A 22,065-nucleotide genomic window follows, 5' to 3' on the forward strand; every position below is an offset into this window, starting at 1 on the left:
GAAAATGTTATATTGTTCAAACAGAAAATGAACTTCTCATTTCAGCATCTTTTGACACACATGTGATAATGAATCCTAAAAACTGCCACCTCAGAAACATGAGAAATTTAATTTTCCAGTTTAGGACTTGTCAATATATTTCAGCAGAACAAAACTGGTTAATCCTCCAATGGAAAAAAAAAATATTAAAAAAATTCTTCCATGCTCAGCGCTCTGCTGAAGAATTTATAATGCCTCAAAAAATAAAAGTGTTTAGAAATGGAAATTAAAATTTGTCTTCCCTCTACTGACAGACAGCACTGTAATGGCCAACCTGCCCAATGCAAAGGGCAGCATTTATTTAAAAATCTAAATTGGAGAGAGAGTTAAGCCCGTTCATGACAAAATGTGTAAAGCCTTGTTTTTCTTTGAGGGCACATCTAACTTCCTTTGTGTTGCCACATTATATTTTGGCAATCTTACAGACTATAACTTTTGGTCAGGACGCCCACAACTTGCACTATCCATTATCTTCACGTGTTCTCTAAAGATTTGTTGCTGATAACCCACAGTACTAGACAGAATATCCATGGAAAACATTCCAAAATCTTTTTTTTTTTCTAATAAAGTCATTGCTATTAAGTGTGTGGAATAACACTGCATATAGAAGGATTCTGTGAGGAAGATTATTTGATGCACAAGTTGTATAACAGAGCAGCTTTTATTAAAAACACTGGAAAATTGTATGGAGAATAGGGACCCAGCCAAGGATTAAAACTTTCTTTTCTGCAGTACATAAAGAAGTAACCATCATCTACAGAAACTCCAAAGACGCCAAATACCTTTTCATAATTCTTCCAAGGGCTCCCAGACATTCTCTTTGACTTATGGGTATTCTGCCACAATGGATTTGCAGGACTCTTTAGTTACTTCCTCTGATACAAATAACATCATCTAACATTTCATGTCTAGTACACCAAAGAGTAAAAGGTTCAGAATACACAAGATTATCAATCAACAGAACCACTGAATTTTGTTTTCTGCCAAGGAAACAAAAAGCAAATAGCTACATCCAAGTCACTACTGGAACACTTGCCTAGCGTTGCATCTTACCTCTGTCAAGGTAAAGCTTACACAAACATGAAGATTCGTTTCTCAGCATGAGCCATGAAGTACAACATTCAGTTTATTACACACAGCCTATAAATTAATACTAAGCAAGAATTAAAACTGTGAGGAAGCCCGAGTCTTCCGCATGAAAAAACATATCCAAACAGAAAAGGGCAACAAATTTTACAGCAGCTGGAAATGCTAGATTTAATTATTGAAGAGAAATCATGCAGAGAGGTTAGCTGCCTAGCATGATTTATAACAAATGCAAGGGGAAAGTCATGTGAAATTCTCAGTTAATCAACAGAAATAACAAGAAGGCCAGCACTTCATATTTCTATAGATGATGAGAATTAAAAAAAAAAAGACCAAAAATTCAAGAGAATGACACCACACAATCTTTTAAAAAAGACACTTTGAGGAAGCAGGTTAGTTTGTAAATTACAGCAGTTATATTTTACTGAAAAAATTACCAAAGGGTCTGTTTTCCTCACGGGCTCAGAATGAAAAATCCTTGTCCATCTGTTCTAGAAAGTTTTCTGAAAATTACTGTGTTGCACTGTCCATTGATCCTCTACATACATTATGAATGTGTCTGTATAATACCTTTTCCCTCATTTTCCTGTTCCTTCATGTGAATCTCCCAGGCAAAAAAACCCCTGCATGTTGCTGGAAGAATATTCATCAAAAATACTTTAGACAAGCGTTGAGGTATGGTATCACAGGTTTTGGTCAAAATCCAGTAGTGCCATCTGACAGCAAACTAAACCTTCACTGGAAAGATTAAACACTGCTGCTTGAACAGTCCAGGCCTAACACACTTGCAGGTTTACGTATTTAGAATTCTATAAATATGTATATTCACACACGAATACGTGAAGAGATTTATATAAGACAAGAGGCCTATCTAAGGCAATGGGCACTCCTGTCATAAATTATAAAATAAAGTCAATTAGAGTACAAAATTCCCTCCCCCTCCTCGCACCAAATCCAATTATTTTCATCGGCCCGACTCCGCAGCAGTTTGCACACATAAACTAAGACACAGTGTGAATCACCACATTTTTCAAGGTCATTTCTAGAAAGCTGTCTAGGTGGTAGCGTGAAACCAGTTGTTGGAATTCAGACATAAAGAGGTTCCTCTTCAGGATTTTCAGCTCTACCAAACACTCAGGGTGAGATTTTGAAACACACCTCAGAGACCTGCTCATATAAATCCCAGGGACATCGGGCAAAATTTAAGGTTATAAGTTATGTTAGGAATGTTCACATTACCATATTCTCCGTCAAAACCTGTGTTTCACTGCCACCTGAATAGAGAAAAGAGCGGAATATTCTTCATGAGGCTTCTTGGAGTCTTAATCTCATTGTAAAATGGGTATGGTTTAGGTCTCCCTGTGACCTGCCCATGTGTCTACATTCATAGATGTAACTACTTATAGAGGTAGCAGTGAACACATACGTGAAGAAAGGACCAGGAGGAAAAAGAAATCAAAAGGTTGACCTTGGTATTCAGCCACAGAAAAACCTCTCATATCCAATCCTTCCCCTCCAAAACAATTTTTTTCCTGTCTTTTTCACAATAGCAGCTTAGAAGACAGACAATATAACTGGTTTGCTCATAATTTGTTATGTTACCCATATTATGTCCTATTAAAAAAAAAAAAAAAAAGAGTGGCCAGGCACTGAAGAGGAAGACTCTTTTGTCTTTCTAGAGAGGACGGGAGATTGCACCTTCCGTGAGGGAAGCTGGGCACCTCCAGTCTGAAGAAGCTTCTGGAGTGCAGGACTGCAGAAGCAAATGAAGGGTCAGCACTGCAAATGGAGACAGAAACTCCTGACAAAAAGGAAGAAACGGAAAAATAGCCAAGCAAAGATGACAGAACCGGACACAGAAGATTGCCACCAGACACGGAAGAAGTAGATAAAAGAACATAAGAAGAGCGTTGTACAGAAAATATAATAAGACTAGATTGTTCTATCACCAGGTACAAACCTGTCTGAAATCTGACACACATACTGCAAGGCTTATCTTTGTCATGACTTTTAAAAACGGGAAAATTAAAACCAAGTAGAGGGAAACTTACTACAGAATTTTAAAAGTAAATTGGAGGGTTGGATTTTTGCTGACCCAAAATTATCATGGAATATTTCATATGTGATCTGAAACACCAGAAACTCAAGTCTGAATAAAACCAAAAAATGTGTAACAGTTCTTGTCACATTTTTCTCATCTGTGTCTGAATCTTCATCCCTCACTCAACCAGCCTCATCTCCTTTCACCCCACAGCTCGGGTGGCAAAGCTTGTTTATGATCTGAACGCATGCTCATCCCAACCATTTTTTAAAAACAAGTTGCATTTTTATGACTAATAATTACCGCAATCACAAAATACTTTTAAATGTGATCAAAACCACATTCAAGTATATCATTCTTCTGGGCTAAATGTTCTAGGATCACAGTATTTCCCAAGAAATTGTTTAATGTTTTTGTTTTACATGGGATCTTCTCACTTTCTTCAATTATTGCATCAGGGGAATTTCTCATCTTAGGACAGAATCCCAGAATCATCTCTGTTGGAAAAGACCTTGAAGACCATCTAGTCCAACCATGAACCTCACACTCAACTCGTTCTCAACTCCACCAGATCCCTCAGCACCAGGTCACATTATTGGTGCAAAATATTTACATCAGGTTTTAAAAGAATTGGAAAAATTCACACCAGAAAAATCACAACACAATTTAATAAAGACATGACCTCTGCTTAAGGAGGTGTCTGTGCCGCAGAGACTTATCTCTATATGAGAAGACAGAGTTTATGAAAGCGTAGCCTATCTGCTTCCTTGGACAACTGCTCTTTTCTGGAGATAGGCAATGACACAGGAGATACGGCATTCCATGGACTGACCAAGCAGAGCCTCTCTCATGACTGGACAAATATCATCTTCATTCTAACTTGCTTCTCACAACAGATGGAAGATGAAGCAGCAAATCAAGAAACGGGTGCATGCAGGTGACCAAACCACACCAGTCAGGCTAGCCAAAACAACCTTTAGCTTAGGGCTCATCATCTGCTACCCTGCTTCCTTACAGGTCTTCCAACTGGAGAAATGAACCAGATCAAAGGCTGTATCAATCATTTTGCAAGTTCTTTTCCTCTTATTTGCAAGTTCCTTCTGTCACACGCCTGTAAGTGTGTCACGACATGAGCGTTAGGACCAAAACACGGGCCTCCATATGGACCAACTGCCATCCACAGCACGCCAGCAGCCCAGATCACTGCTCCATGCCCGTCAAGTGATGGAAGTCTGGTCAACGGATCTATTTCTGGGCATGACATAAGAATGGAAAGTTTTCTACAGCCTGGAGCGCCACTTTAAAAGGCCGTGAGGAAGACCATGGCTAGCACCACTGTGCTAAAACAAGTCAAGCACTGTGGGGAGGACATGTGAAAACCAAACATAACGTGGATGGATGGAACACGGTCCACAGGAAGTTCTGATTGTTGATGGGATAGCTGCGGATTCAAATGGATGAGACTAACGGTTCACCCTTCCACAACAGAAACTTAATGATGACTGAAGTCTGCCACAGACATCAGCAACGCTAACTTCATGAGGCACTGGGTTTATTATTTAAGCATTTGGTAGAATCCAATAGCTGTATATCCTCAATTGGCACGCCTGCAGAAGTGATGCTAGATCTATGTTTTTCCAACACAGTAACAAAACTAAACCTGATAAACAGACTGCTGCTATTTCAGTACACTAGCTTCTGTTTAAGTTCAACCTGATGAGTGAAAACACCTTGAGCCACCATACTGTGACAGCACGGACTCAAAGAAGCATCAACTCAAAATATCAGCCAACTCTTATCCTAGAGAGTTGTCACAGCAAAACTCAGAGCTATATCAAAAATGTAAGATGATGCTCAGTGTAAATTTCTGCCAGACAGAAAAGGTGTCTCGAGACTGAAATAAGGCTAAAAGTGAAGTTGTCACTGGACAACTGTATTCACTGATAGCCCGTATTTACATGACAGAACCCTTTACTTCACGCAGATTACCCACATCTTTGCAGGTAGTTGGCATGTGAAGAAAAAAGGTGGGCTGTTCATCTAATCAATAATGCCATGTGACACATGAAGCTTCTGCATAAATCCAGGGCAAAAGATACCAAGCATGTCCCACTCCAATGATTACCGGGCAACAAAGTAAAAAGATGCACTTTTCATCTCCACAGGACCGTCGCCAAACCCTTGATGTAATCAATGAAACATGCCTGCTATTTCACCAGTGCAGAATGGTACTGTAGATATCTTACAACATCTCTGTTTGCAGGAGGGGGTAACTAGCTCTAGATGAAGTGCAGATATGTTATTAAACAACGCACAGCTTGAATCCTGGGGCCAACACAGATGACCTTTAGAACATAAGCACTGTCTAAGACAAATATGCTTTCATCTTTGGGGAGTATTTTTTCAAGTAAAGATTTAACAGGAAAACAGTTTAGAAATACGTTAAGCACAAAAGTGCCTTCAATCTCTTAATGCTTCATTTTAAAAACAAAACCACAAGTAGTATCACATGTCAGAAGAAAAACTAAGTACTCTTTAAGCAGAATATTATTGAATTTAGTGAGATTTAGCTTTGTTTTCATTTAAACAACCTAATAATTAAAGCACAGAGAAGGGAGATACGTGATGTAACTGAGAACCAAAATTGGAGATATGACTGAAGTGACTCGGAAAAAAAGGCTTGTATTTTTATTACAAGTCTATAAAAAAAAAGACCATTATTTCACTTTAGAATCCCTTAAGTGGGATGAAAATACAAAAACGTACCAAAATCACACTGAGGCATGTAAAACATAAGGACAGTGGTATTAGACATGGACTAACTGAAATAGCACATGACACAAAAAGAAAGAAAAAGTAATTTCTCATTTTGCACTTAACAGGCTGTAATCATTTCTTTTCAGTCAGGTGGTTTTTTCAGTTATATCTTGACTGTGATGCTAAGCAGCTTTAACACACACAGTGATATTTGCTTCATGGAAAAGAGCAGCATTGGTGTGATAAAAGTCCTTCCCCCACAAACTATGGTTTGCAGATTCTGAGGAGTTCTGAGCTGCTCTGCACAGCCTGTTTCTCCATCAAAGTTAGTGGCAAACTATCAAAACACCCTGCGACTGCAAAGCACTTTTCAGGATGGAACCTCCTGTGCCTGAAAAGTCCGTATCACATGTTGGAACCCTCAAACACATTGGGCCTGTTACGTTTTGGGGTTTTGTTTTCAGTTTTTTGGGGTTTTTTTTTCCCCCCAGGATTTAATTTCTTACCTCAAATTCAGCATGGCGGTTAATATCCTCTGCTCTCTGTCTGCTCAAGATAAATTCTGCTTCATTAGCCACTCTTACCAAATGGTCCTTCATAGTTTGACTCAGCAACCTGAGGACAGAGAATAGTTAAGAACTGCCTTGAGAGAATGAAGTCCTGAAATAAAAATCTGTAAATACAGTATATAAACAAATATTTTGAGCTCTGTTCCATAACTGACTTTATTGTGTTAAGAAAACGGTATAAATAAGGTTGAAGGGTAATTTTCTGGCAACTAGTAAAATTATATTTCAATAGTAAACCAAACTATTAAACAAAGTGTAAACACTCTAGACAGTCATTTGTTTTACCTGAAATATAGATATGTGTGTATGTGAAAGATTTTCTTACAACGCAATATCAAGGAAAGTAAGCAGTTTATGCATATAAACATCCGCAGTGAAAGCCCTAACGTAACTGATGTAAAGTCTAAATAAATATTGTGAATAAATAAATATTGTGAATTGCACCGCAGTACAGTTTTTTCTCCAAATGTAAAATTGGAATTTTATGGTAAGTATACATTTAAGTAATATTTTCAGGATTATAAAACATCTTCAGTCTCACAAATGAAACGCTAAGATATACATTGTTCCAGGTTATGTACAGAATAAAGCTGTAATTCAATCTGAGATTTCTGAGGCCTTCATAAAACCTGAGTTTATGAATGGCAGCAGAGCTGACAGATTGAATTACAACCCAATTATTCTGTGAGCTCACATATTGTTACTAAAAACATTTCCTTTTTAATTAGTGACACTGGGATTCATAAAGTTAAACCTGGCTGTACAGGACCTGTACTCCTAGTCTGTTGTAGAAGGTGCACATTTCCTTAGGGTCACTCAAAGCTAACACCAAACTCATGACATGTCCTACCGGCTAGTTTTGCAAAATATCTGTTATTAAAGCTTTTTTTTTTTAAAAAAAAAAAAAAAAAAAAAAAGGTTTTCAGTTGCTAATGTAGAAAACAACTATAAAATCCCTTGTTTGCCTTGCACATGTGTGTAAGCTAAAGGACATTTCAACAAACGCAGAGCCTGAGAGCCTTTCTTTACAACCACAGGATTTACTATGAAGGATGCCTTCTAATGTATATAATGGTATTTTTATCCCCTTGTTTATCTGAACTATGTATGCTTGATAGCATGACCATCAATGCTCTGCTGCCTCGCGGTCACAAGCCCACTCCAGTGAGAAGAAATCCAGAGGCAGACCACCACCTGAAGCCCTTTGTCCACTGCCTCTCTCACTAGAAGCCTGGCAAACCTGCAGCACAACAGCTAAACGAAGCTCTGTCATCATTAACCAGTTAAATCAGCAAATTACTGCCTCTCTCTCCATGGATCAAGTCTTGAAAAAAGAAATATGCACAATTCATTAGTTGAAGCATGACTTCACCTTCTGTTTGAGGCAGCTTGGACAGAAGTCACTGATTTAGAACCCCATTATAATTTTTTTCATTTTTTCCATTATTAGTCACTTTCAGAATGGAAGTGGCTGTTGATCAACAAACATTCTATTTGGCCAATTTATCTGCACACATTAGTGACAAACATTGACTTTCATGAACTTGCAGAACCAACATTACTGCAATAATGTAACTTCGGTTTCATTACTTCTCATGCCTTAAAAAAATTGGGAGAATAAACTAGTTAAGAAGGCAGTGCCCATACACTGAAAAAAGAAGCCCCAAACCTCTGTCTCTAATGATTTACAATAATGTTCAGCTAAAAATAAATCCCTACTAATATGCCAGCAACAAGAATCTGCAAAACCAATTTCACAGTCTGGGCAGATTCCAAGTATTTGATTCCACTCTTTCTCCAAGTTCCCCAGTAGCACATTCAGATCTGTCATATAAGCATTTAAATAGACATTTTTTTTATTGAACTAAGAACTGTCTAAGAAAATATGGAGATCATAAATACTCACGTATTAAGATATCATGTATTACAGCTTACGTTTAACACAGTTGGCCAGTATCCCATGATTTTCATTGAGTTTTTTCCCACCAATACCTTTTGCTAACCTGATGGGACTTTGAAAAATACTAGTTATCCTCCAAAAGACCATCTTTAATCTAACATTAGTTATCACCTAACAGTCACATTTTTTTCATCTGTTCAAGAAAACACCCTATATAGTAACTATTTTTAATGAATTATGACATGGATTTTCCTTTTTATCTACTAAAGCTAACCAGTAAGCAGCCCAGTACATGACTGACTGTGCACTGGCACTTGCTCTGCCTTTGCAGAGATGATGGACGGGTTCCAAACAAAGCAAAGAACCACATTCCCTCACACATTCTCAAAACAGACTAGAAGGGTACCTAGTGAAAACAAATAGCTTTAAAGTATCAGGAAGAGCTTGGTCTCCTATGGATCAGCTGTCACTTTTGCCACCCCCGCCTCTCCTTCCTAAACCCACACACTTCCCTCATTTTCTCGGTGATACTCCACACAAGGCCAGGCCAGCGAGATAAAACTTACACATGATTTTGCAGATAAATCCTCATCCGATTGATCATTTTGGCAACCAAATATTCTTATGGCTAGCAACTAAGGAATTGTCCAAGCTTAGCATAAGCACCTACTGGTAACTTCAAGACGTTTTCAGAAAAATGTAAAGGCTTCATGCTATTAAGTATCAATTATTATAGAGTTACTTCCCTTCTTGCAAACTGCCAAATTCAGCAACTGAAGGTCTTCAGGAGGCAAGGATAAAAGTTATTTACTAATACAAATGAGGCCTGTAATTTACTGGTTGATACAATATGACAGTTGTGTTCATTATTTACATTCAAGAACTTCACGTTTTAATCTTTCTTTATGTTCAGCTTTTCCAATCACTGCACATGCTTAGATTAACTTTCTTCCAATTAACAAGTGAAGTTGTACCATTATCTAGGTCACTTGATTTCCTCTCTGAGAACAGCATGCACATAAATGGCATGCCACTCAGATTTCTATTTCGAGTGTACCTCTTACGTGTGGAACTTGGCAAACGGAATCTATATCTAGGCATCAATGTAACGGTGGCGTGATATAACAGAGGAATCTATAGCCACCATCAAAAATTAAAGGCAAATAACAAGCTCTCAGCATCTCCCTAAACGAACACACCTCTGATTATGTGTCTAAAACGAAGTTTTAACCATCTACTTCTAAACACTAATTTCGGGAACCTTTGCAGCTGCTACTTTTCCATTTGAGGCAAACAAAACATTAAACAGAAATGTGTTAAGTGTAGCTCAGTGCTTGCAATAGAATCAACCGCCTCCAGCTGAGCAGATCACTACGCAGGCAAGGACAAGAATCTGACTCTTGCAGAAGTATCAGTTGAACTCCAAACTACATACAGCACGTTTTGTACGTATGTGAGTGGCTATAAACTGTATTAACTACAGCAGGTATCTTTGAGACACAAACGCTTTCTTCTAACGCAAAAAAAAAAAAAGATGGTAAGAAAAATCTGACTTTCCTCACTAAGACAAGAAGTATACTTTGTGGATTTAAAGGATCCTAACAGTCCTTTCTGGTACCTGCTCTGACCTCCTACACAGAATTGACCATGCATGTTTTCCCCAAAATAATTTCATTTCCTCCATCAAGCCTGTATCTTCTGTTTGAGCTACAGCATAGCTTTCAAAAAGATGCCCCAACTTTTTTTAAGATTTTAAGGTATCTTACACCATGTTCCCCTAAAAGAAGTTTTCTAATAAGGTAACTAGCAGGAAGAAAAAAAAAAAAAACAACAAACAAAAAAACCCCAAAACAAACAACAAAAAAACCCAGAACCACAACTATTTCTTGTTTGGTTTTATCCTGTTATATTCTAGCAACTAGATCACATTACTACTTTTTTTGTTAAACAAAAAGTCTATCCAAAACATCTCAGCAAAAAGGGAGACTTCTTTGGCTAAACAGACAGATTAATTGAATTTCTTTTTTTTTTTTTCAAATTATACACATTCAAGATAAAATAAAAACTGGTCTAATAATTTCCTTCTTGCCTATCCCTCAATCTCTGTATGCAGACCCACGGACCATGTTTGCCTTGTACCTACTATCTCACATATATGTTCATTTTTTTCAGTGTTAAACACCAAAATACTACTGAGTGTGGTGATTTACACTCCTCGCTCCCTGACAGATTCCCTTGAGGTTTGCCTTTATTTATAACAAGTTACTGAATTAAGATTTTTTCTGATCTTCAACACAAGCAGAGCGTGGATGGCATGTTCTGCAGAAGTTAGACTATAATAACTATGGGGGGTAAAGACTCTGGATACCAGGCCTACTCTTCTGCTTTCAGGAGAAACTTTTTGAGACCTTGAATCACCCCAGATTCAAGGACTCAAACAGACTTTTCTTCTTTTGTCTAAGTACTTGCTTTCTGGACTAGAATACTTAAAAAAACATATGATTAACTTTGAAAAGATGAACACCCCACTTAAAAAAAAAAAAAAAAAAAAAAAAAAACACAAAACAAGAGGATGGATCCCATGCTGGAATTTAAATATATACTGCTGGAATTTAAATATATACTTGCATACTTTGCTGGGTCACAAATGAAGTGCTAAACCACTGAGGAGCTCCAGCCAAATACATGAGATATTCTGATTTTTATTGTTACACTGGAAGAGAAAACTATGAGACAAAGCAAGAAAACTTCATACTTTGATTTCTGGCTGCTGAATGCTTAGACGATCAAGGGAAAAGTCAAGTTTCTCCTTACAACAAGCAAAAAAAGAAGAAGGAACAGAAGAGAAAAAATGGAACAGAAAAATATGTGCAAAGAAAGCGAGATGGATAAATTCTGGGTCAGTATTACTTACGTTCAACAATTATCAACTTTAGTCAAAATATGGAAAAAGCTTTACAGGTGATATTTACAACAGCTGTTTAGGCACAAATCTCCCAAAGCAGGGAGAGATTACGTATATTCCAGACACTACCACAACACAGAACTCCGAGACAGCCAAGAAAGGAGGATAAAGGTAAGCTTTCCTACTCGCACCCCACATAAACCTAGCACATAAGAGATTCTCTTCACTCCAAAAGGAGATAGGTTCTACATGGAAACACGCTGGCTTTATGAGATGGGACTGCTCAGCGTGCTAAGGGTGGGAATTACTGCTGCAAGGAAGTTTTACAATGGCTTTGTGGAACACAGATACATTAATCAATCACCCAAAAAATACAGACAAGTCCATAAGGTCCTAAAGACTGAAGTTTCAACACATTTACCCCCTTAAAATAAAATAATTAAAAAATTCCACACACCAAAAAAACCCCAAACAAAACAAAAAATCATGCAGGCTCATCAAAATGCTGACTTGGACATGTGATAGCATAAAACTGAACAGCATTTGGAAAATACAGCTAGGAGGGGACACACCAACCCAACCTTTTCTGTCTAGGAAAGCCACTTAGGACTGAGCCTAGCGAAAAGTGATCTGAGGTTGTGTTCACGTTCCGAGACAGACTGCATGGTGCTATGGCAGACAATTTCTGAAAAGTTTTGATACAGAGTGCAGTATAAATACCTTTTTGTTATGCTTGCACTAATTTATTTTTTAAAAGCAGATGTTACTAAATACTTTCTACATAAACATTTAAGAATTCCCATCTGCTCAACAGTGGTTCATGATTTTGCTTTTTCGTAGACCCAAATTAATGACATTCTCACAAGCAAAAACCTCCTTTGCAACAAACACACCCCCTCCGAAGTTACTAGCACCTTCAATAATAAAAGCTTACATTAATTTTTAATCGATAAGACACAGCTCTCCCCAAAAAGCTTCTGCTTACTCATTAAGTTGCAGCAAAGATCATATGTTTTCAGTTACACCAAAATGATGTAATTTAAGTCCATGCACAGACGATCAAACAAAACTTAGTGAAATAAAAAACTGTTTTTAAAATGGTGGTGCATGTCACACTATAACTTAGTGCACACACGTGTACAGAACCAAAGTCGCGTAGCGTCAAGAGCCCCCACCTCAAGGCACTTATCCATCTCTGAAACACATCCAGGCTGCAACTTCTAATTTTCATCACATGTAAAATGTTGTTTAAAGTACAGCCTAATGGTCTTCTCTAGTTCAAATTCACACGTTAACAAAGTTGCTTCTGCTATGAAATCAAAACAATAACATGAAAACTCAGAAAATACATCACCAAAAATCCCTTTTACAAAACCTACTTAAACAGAACGGGTTGCTAAAAATGAAAAGCAAGGAAATATGGAAAACACTTTCTTTTTTTTTCTTTTAAAAATCAAGGTTTTATGTTATCAGACTCTCAGGGCAAGGAGGCTGCAGTAAGGGGAGCAGACTGGTAGTAATCAATTCCAGTTTGGATGTGACTACAGTTAGCATTATTTTCCTGAGCTTTTTTTGGTCAATTATGCACAAAGCATAAGTCTGTCAGCGATCATTCATTTTTTCATTAATAGCTGTATTTTTCTAACTGTTTTCCATCACAGTAGTTGCTCCTGTGGCAAGGCATTCAGTAACATTCACTCCTTGAGAGTGCTTGCACTATTACAAATGGAAGACAATCGAATGGGGCAGCCTACATCTGTCCCCTATTTGCTGTCAGGAAAGCATGCAAGTAATTGGCCAACTAGTTTGGTAGCCAACTATTTCAGTATTAAAATATATTTGCATCTATGACCAGTCAAAAGTAATACATACAATTTAAGGTGACATGTGGAAATTTTTTTAGTGTCGTTCCTTCTAAAAAAAAACCCCAAACCATAGAAATACAGATGATTACAGCATTCCAGATTTTATACTGCTAGATGTTATGTATTGGGAGAATAATACCAGGTATATCTCATTATTTCTGGAGAGGTTTGGGGCTTTTTTTTTTTCCCCCCAATTGATTGGTGGACTTTTTACTTGCTAAGGGTATGAGATTTGCATGCTGTCTGCCTTCCTACTTCTCCCAGCAACTTTCAAATTCATCAGCTAATTCCAACAAGTATTTTTAATAGAAGGCTAGAGTTCACCAAAAATATAAGTTTTATAGAAGTTTTATTTCCAGAGGACAAAAACCCTTGCATGCATCCTTAAAAAAAAAAAAAAAAAAAGCTGTTTTTGACTGCACTGAGAGCCGTAATAGAAAATCCAATATAGGAGGAGATTCCTCTGATATGGCAGGAGAATTTTGATTAGATTTCATTCCTCATTAGACAACAGCAAATCTAGCAATGAGAAAAAGCTACAGAAAAACAAACTTCATCAGTTCTGGTTCTCCTGGATACACTTGTGAATCCTTAAGTTTTGGTTTGTTTGTTTTGATTAAGGATTTGGAAAAAAGTGAAGACAAAGGACAGGAAATTAAACATGTATTCTGCTAGTTTAATGAGGTTATCTTTCAACCCAACTTTGTGTGACAGTTTTTTAAAGAAACTGCTGTCTGAATATTCATTTACTAGAGTATAAAAAAATACATGTATAGAACACAGCACTTAATGCTTTGGATGACCAAGGAAACTATGCTTGAGAAAATTAAAATTAAGCATCTTCGAGAGTCTCTTCAACTGAAAATCGGAAAGAATAATTGCTGCAGCATGCTTAGGAGACTGATCCCTCAACCCCTGCCATGCCAAACCCATTATCACTCCAAAGGGGATAATAACTGTCAGGGTTAGTCTCAAGCTCGAGTACGTTTGTTAGTGCACTGACTGATACAGAAAACAAGGTCTAGCATAAGAGATGTTTCATACTAAAGTGTGCTAATGAATCAAAGCGACAGGAGAGTTTTAACCTTCACAGAGCAAAGGAGTTGTTTGCTAGCTAGTCAAGTAGAGGAAATAAGAGCCTAACAAAAGAGACGTTTGTATATGTAAGGCAGTAAAAGCTGCTTTTTTTCAGTTCAGAAATAATGGCTTGACCATCTCCTGCGTAAGGAAGAAACATAATTAGTTTCAGGGTGAAAAAAAAAAAGAATCTGTCTGGACACCTTGGAAGTCTCCAAAACAGAGGATTGGCCATGACAGTGAACCAAGTCACACCTAAAGGGTGGTTCCAGTGAACAAATTCCCTCCTCAGTAAGCTCTTGGGTTGAGACTACAAACCAGACTCTGCCTAAAAGTGAAAGGCAAGCACAAAGACTGAAATCTAGACTGACAGAAGTTCAGCAGGCTACAGAAAACATCCTGCAGTTCTATACTTCTGCTGCACAGATGGCTCAGGACAGAGAAGCACTGGGTACAGGCACCTTTCACAAGGTTTCAAAGAGTGTTCCCAGACATTACGGTAGTAGTGAACAATACTTACTCATTTTTATTAAACAGAGATTAATGTTCAAGGTAGCAATGTACCGAAACCAACATTTCTTTTCACGCACAGAAAGAGGCTATTTTCCAATACCTGCTCTTTTAGCTTCCACTTACATTGTGTACCTGCCTGTTTTTCTACAGAGCTGGGATTTGTTGATTTTTTTGTTTTTACTATGCTTGTAACCCGGCCTTCAAAAGATTTCCGTTTTAGGTAGGTTCACAGTTCTGTGTTCTCACATACCAGTCTCCTGCTTAGATATTGTTTTCAGTTCAAGACTGAAAATTTCACTGGGCACAAACAGATCAATTCTGCTACACATGTGCAGCGGAGCTGATCTATCTGAAAAGCCTGGGAGCAACTCTATGTGTAACGTATTAGTTACTTGTGAACGTGATGAAATTCAGAGCAACACATTCTGAATGCAGCACACACACTGTAGATCTGACGAGTCCCAGAGGCAAACTTTCTGCATGTATTTCTGTCCAGGGAATCCTAGCCAAAACATGGCAAGCCTAAACATAAAACTTTCAACTGCTGCGATAAGAGAGAGGTACATTCATATCTTTCACATAAAAACAAAAAATACATTTGAAAGCAAGTAAAAGAAGAGATTTAGATCTCTTATTCTAAACCTCTTTCTCTTAGAGAAAGATTTTTCAAGCGTCTTATTTGCCTGATAAATAAAACCAATTGAACACACTTAAAACTGGAATATTCTCTGGTATTGTTAGTCAAAAAACTAGCAATAAACATTGGGTATAAAACCCTGGTTTACAAAGGTTATATGATGACCAAGACCACCTTCACCAGGGTGACAGACAACAGCAATTCTGTCATTCCATCAATTCTAGGCAGTTCTTCCAGTCTTTTATTTTATTTATTCTTACACTCCACATGTCATGGTAGCCCATAGACATCCTTCCTTACTTGCTGGAATCAGTGCTATCCTTTGTACAACTACCTTGCTTTCTTTTCTTGAGTATTTATAGAAGCGGTTTAAAAATTTCAACTTGTATTATACAACTATGCAGTCAAAGTCTAAATCTGTATCATTCAGCTGGTTTCATTTTTAAATTTTAATTAAAAAACTCCCAAAGCAGGAATCTTTAAGATTATAATGTTATGATAAAACTACGTTTAAAAAAAAATAACAAATACAATAAAACACAAGGCCTGAAATGTTTCGGTGTAAGCGTTAGTATATGCGCAAGAAAAATAACATGCAACCTGCATAAAGAAAGAGGAGCTCTGGAATACAGTTCATGTCACGTGAGGCGTAACAGTTTCATTTCACTGCATGCTGAAAAGCCACAAAGCACTGCAATGACCAATTCAGCAATAACTTTAAAGGCTCCTATAACAGCAACGGAGGAGAAGAATTTTTAAGAAATTAATCCCTCTCCTCTTCCCCATAATGAAAGTTATGTTCCCACTTTTTAAAAAAACAACTCTGCTATGAGCCAGAAACAAAATGAAGTTACAATTACTTAGATATTTTCTGTTAACCAAAACCACACTTTTCAGTCTTCGAGGGATCATTTGTCCCTGAGACAAGCGCTCTGCGAAGGGCAGACTATAAGTTATTGATGTTGTTTATGGAGGTGGGGGAATGATTCCATCTGTCTGTGATGGGCACTGCAGGTTTTTAAAAGAAAATAGTCAATTCCAAACAGTTTTCTGATAGAATGCCCTCTGAAAGCTTGACCTGGACAAGCTGAATAGCTACTAGGTAACTGCTACTTACAACTGGGTCTCAGCAACTGATCTGTTCATGATAATCATCTTACACAGATGAACCTTACATTGTGCTTTACATGTGTGTGGGATCTCTGTGTTATCTATGCTAATAAAACATTAATCAAGGGCCAAATTTATAGCAGGCACTTTATAAGGAAGGTCAAGACAGGTCAGCCTCACATAATAGGAAACAACTACAGGCTAGATCTTAACACTGTAACTGAACACCCTTGTTACTTTACCTTGGCCCTTGGGATCAAGACTAGTAGCAAAATGCTTTTTCTGCCTCAGAATGGTGTTTCCCTCACCATAAACTGAAATGCAACCATTAAAACGGTCGTTACTTTTATTTATCTTGAGAACTTCTACACATTTTAAAAGAAAAATCTCAGATGGCCATCTCCCCTATCCCTACAATGATGAAAAGGTATTTATATAGCGTTTTAATTTATGTGATATATTATTTTGTTTTTAATCCAGTAGCTGCCCTGATCCAGTAAAATTTATTTTCTATTGGGATTCTTAATAGCTCAAGTTACTCACTAACAGAATTTAGGGTTAGATAAATGGCATTTCTTATAATACTCCTTAGCTAACTCATTAAGACATCTTAAAAAAAAAATCCTTTAGAAAAAGTAAATATTGCTCTTAGCCTGCCTCAACAATCGATTCCTAATGAAGAAAATATTGATGGTTCTGAATAGTCACTACAAGTCAAAGAGCACGGCCTCATCACCAGCTCTGTCATTTTCTATAAGTTCCAGTAATATACATATACAGACAGAATATTAAACTAATTGGTAATATTAACAGGTCGGGTGTTTTTTCCTTAAAGGGACTCTCTTCCTTTCTATTTTATCAGGCAGATAGAAAATAAATGAGCAAACCAGAATCTAATTTTTGAGACAGAGGCTTATCTTACAATTCCTAGCTATAATGTCTTCCAAATATCAATTCCCTTCCTCAAGAGATTAGCTGAATACAAATTATAGTTTCAACGTTAACCAGGGCACAAGGACAGGTAGAAAGAAAAATCTATGACACACTGATAAGAGAAATATTTAATGAAACTAAAGAGCATTTGGATTCTGCAAAATCCCATATTCAGTATTCGAACTGAACCGAAGAATTTAAGAATGTGAAATCATGCATATAAAACTCAAAAAAAAAAGGACACAAAAAGAGCAGAAGAAAAACTCTTTTAAAAAAGTTTCAAGTCACACCACTTCTTGAAGGCTAAGGCAGAGGTGCTATCAAATATTGTGACTTACCTTCCTTCATTGACAAGTTCAATAAAAGCAAGGCCAGCATTCTTTTGTATAGAGTTCTGCCACTCCTGGGGAAAAAATTAAAAAAAAAAAAAAAAAAGAGAAAAATAGTTGTATAAAAACCAGACTAAGAAAAAACATTTTCAGCTACAGAATCATGCACTTCCTTCTCCCTTTTAGCAATTTACAGCACCATCACCAATTGTGTGCTAATCAGGAAGAAAACATTGCCAGCATGAAGAAACAGAACAGTATCATTTACTCAGTCATATTCTGTGGGAGAAGAAAATATAAAAACATTTCACAGACAATGGCATCATTTTCTCTTGCTATGTTACGCAATAATTCTGAACCTACTCTGGTTCACTGACGCTTTTCGCCATATTGAATCTTGATAATGCTAAAACCAAACTGTTTCACGTTAATGTAAGGTTCATTCTTTAGACATAAATTTCTCTTATAGCTTAAAGTCTACTTAACATATAAACTGATAACAATCCTCATCTCAGCATCACATAGCCATCTCTACTCAACAAAATTCTGCTAAGGATCCAAAGACTGCACCATTAACACCCAGTATGTTTCAAAAAATTTCAACACATTTTTAACAGTCTTGATTATTTTAACACACTGAAACGATGGCAACAGCAGACACACGTGCACCCCACATTTCTGAACCCTGGGTTACAGCAAAATTCTACACCTCTTAAACATGTTGCCTGGCCCCCAGAAGAGACACAAAGGAAAGCAAGCAAGCCAGGTGACCTATCACTGGGGCTTGGCTTCCCCCCGTTTGAAAGCTGAGGAGGAAACAGAATCGGTTAACAAAAACCCAAAGATTTTTAATCCTAGGCCTAGTAGGAACAGGATGACAGAGCTAAAAATTAAGGTAGTAAACGCATGAACCTTATATTTTTGGGAAAACGCGGAGGCATTTGGATTGAACAGGCCAAATCCAACTCTTGGTTTAAACTCAACAGCTCTTCTAAACTAATAACAACAGACTGATTTTGCAGCAGACAGATACTTAAGTTTCAGATGCTCTTCCACATCAGCTTCCTTGGTTTTTCAGTTTTTGCTGAATGAAACAATCCTAATGATTATTCACACCACTACTTCCATCACTGTGGCTCATTCCAAAAATCTCATCAGTTCCAAAACAGGCAAAAAGTGCAAAACTGCAAATATCCCTTGAACAAAATTCAGGTTTCTGAACGCAGGAGTTTTTAATACCCGGTGTCGACAGAGCACAGTTTTTGCTTTCAGCGTTGCAGAATTACCTCTCGGGCAGTGACAAGGTGGTTTGATCAGATGTACACAGAAGCCACTAAAACAATGCTGTTTCTTTACAGTTTAAATTCTGTCCCCAACCCCCAGAAAAGATTTTCAGATTTCAAATGCAGGGGCGAGATTGTAACTCTGATCTCTCAAGGCTTGACATGTTCCAGGCCTAACATACTCTTTTATAATTTTTAAATTGCAGCAGTGGATTACAATTTTCAAGTAGTCAGAATTAATAGTAAAATAATTTGAATTTGTGATGTATTATCCATCATGAATTATAAATGTATTTAATTACTTTTTATATAACCAGTTTATATGCTTTAATAAGCAAGCAACATTAAGTGCCAGCTAAGTTTCATTTACATATTATCACATATGGGTTATGGAGGTTTTCTGTTGTTTTTCTGGTTTTGTTTTTGAGGCTACACTAAGTAGCATCACTGGTCCTTATTGCTACGTGTATTTTACTAATAATTCTCCCACCATAGTTTGCCCACTTCTCCCCTATTGCCTTCTTGTGGCCACCATTATAGGACTCTAAGCTAAGCTGTCTGAAACAGCTGTAAGAAACATTTAGTCTTAAAAAAAGCCTTTTAGCTGTTAATATTCTAAACAAAATACCACATGCAACTAATCCTCAGAGGTTTTTTTAAAGTAATATCAAGTTCTAAATATTTTGCTTCACATGATTATAATTGAAACTATTCTCTGTAGTGTGAAAACTCAAGAAAAGCAAAATAATTTTTTCCATTTACGACACTGTCCATCTGTTGCTCTGGAGAGAGCTAACTACAATACTTGAAAATTTAATTGGTGAAGATGGAGGTTGCCAAAAGTGAGAATAACATGCATTTATCATGATACTTTTCAGCATTTTTCTCTACATCAGACAGCATCAAAGAAGGCGTTAGTCTAAACAATTTCATAAATCACAGCTGAACACACCCTAAAGCTAATTTTAATAGTTGAAAGAAAAGACTAATGGTCATCATCTTTCACGATCCACTCAATATTTCCCCACAGTATATGTTCTCTCTCAAACAATTACACTCAGCATGCATATTGCATTATTATATCAACATCTTAGTTATCCATCTCCCAAAGGTATTAGGAAAAAACACGTTAAAAGCCTCAAACTCAACCACTAATGCAACCAAATAACTACAAAACACATTTCAGCACTTTGCTAAGGAAGGACTGTAAGGGAAGATCAGAGTCAATAATTTCATACCTGTTCTAAGCTGTACTTAATTGGCCATCATTTCCTACGGCTATAAATGTTCAGTAACCAAGAGACATAATCTACTTTTAATGCTTTTGGTCACTGTACACTCACAAAGCAGGAAAAAAAAACCTAGAAGCACTAAACACTATCACAAAGAGCTGCAATGAAAAAACAGCCGTTACAAGGAGACAAAAAAGAAATCACATTTTATTCAAATACTATGTCTGATACTGAAATTTCCTAGCTTATTATTGTTTCACCTACTGCCTTAATGGAATCTGTAAACACTTCCACGGGTACTCTAGATAAAAACACAAATACCATATCCTTTCCTGAAATGGTGCTTCAAACCTCATCAGAATTATAATTTTGTGGGGGACAACACATTTCCCATAACTACATCACGACTCTGCCATAAGCGAAATTATCTCCCAGTCCTCTACAGCACCAATTTTATTTCATCAACAAGTTTCATTAACACATTCTTACTGAGTGCACAAGGATCATTAAATGAAAACATTAAATAGTACTGATCCTTTAAGAAACTAATAATCTCCCTCAAGGTTTATATCATGAACGACTGTTGCCCCATTTGAGTCAGGGGTGGGGGTGTGTGTTTGATCTATTTTACAGTGGGTTTTTTTTTAATTAATTCTAAGTAATGATCAGTTGTATGACAGTACTAAATGCTCTCATCAAACTCTCATAAATTACTAAATTTCCTTTGTCTAGGAAATAGATTTTGGTCAAAGACCACAACATCCACTAGACCATAACCATCAATGAAACTAGTCTAGCAAAATGGTCTTCAGTAATTCCGTGTCCCATTTTATTTCATTTCATCTACATGTGCATATGTAGTTACTTCAGTCTTCAAATGCATTGAGAAGTCTTTTATACTACTTGATCCTTCTATTTCCTCTCATAAAAGCAAGGTATGTCTCTAATCACGTGGCATCATCAGACAAGTGAAGTTCTTTAAAAATTCCACACTGAACTTGAATTTTCCAGTGTCAACTCTATTGATCAGTATTTTTCTTCCATTTGTTGCTGGCTGCCTACTCATTCGGAACATCCTTGTTCAGATCTAATACTTCGGGAGCTTCTTACTTACCCACAGAGGCCTGCCCAAAAGCCTTTTCTACAAGCAGCAGGCAGTAGGAGCCAGCTCCAAGACAGAAATGCAGGTGGTTCTTCACACAGTGCATTACAGACCAGTGGAATCTCTTGCCAAGGGATGTTGTGGTGACCAAAAGTTCAATAGGATCAAGAGGAGACAGTGCAAGTACACCAAAGGAAAATACATTGTTATTGGCTAAATACACAGGAACTACATCCAATTCAGAAAATACCCTGAGCTGAAAATAGCTGGAGAGTGGAAGAGTATCACACACCCTTGCCCTATTTAATTCTGCGTGAGCATCTCTTCGTGTCTATAGTTGGAGACACAACAAGCAGCAAGGTGGAACCTTTATCTAACCCAGTACAGCCATTCCTAAACCCTATCACTCAAACAAACGCCAAGAAAATTGTGTTGATAAGCATTCTTGTTGGTTTGTCATTTGAAGTGCTTGCCTGTAGGCAGCAAATAGACATATCCCTCCTCACCTCTACTCTTCTAGGAAAGAAATGTAATCCCATTTCAAACAACTAACTCTTCAAGCTATATAAAACATTTGCAAGACCAATCCATTAACTGGCCTGATGGCTAAACAATTAAACATGGATCTTTAACAGAACACTTAAAACATTTCCAATAGACAAAACCTGCTCTATTTTCCACTGCAGC

At 37.2% G+C, this 22,065-nt stretch overlaps 1 protein-coding gene across 1 annotated transcript in view; it reads right to left on the reverse strand.

Moving 5' to 3' along the window:
• Positions 1-22,065, reverse strand: part of LRBA (LPS responsive beige-like anchor protein) — a 414,576-nt gene that overhangs the window by 264,801 nt on the left and 127,710 nt on the right. The window contains exons 34-35 of the mRNA XM_074905922.1: positions 17,771-17,835; positions 6,430-6,538 (exon numbers count right to left, since the gene is read on the reverse strand). Of these exons, the coding sequence (XP_074762023.1) occupies positions 6,430-6,538; positions 17,771-17,835 (174 nt within the window). The remainder of the gene's footprint in view (positions 1-6,429; positions 6,539-17,770; positions 17,836-22,065) is intronic.

This window comes from Athene noctua, chromosome 4 (genome assembly GCF_965140245.1).
Source record: "Athene noctua chromosome 4, bAthNoc1.hap1.1, whole genome shotgun sequence".
In the NCBI taxonomy this organism is placed as follows: Eukaryota; Metazoa; Chordata; class Aves; order Strigiformes; family Strigidae; genus Athene; species Athene noctua.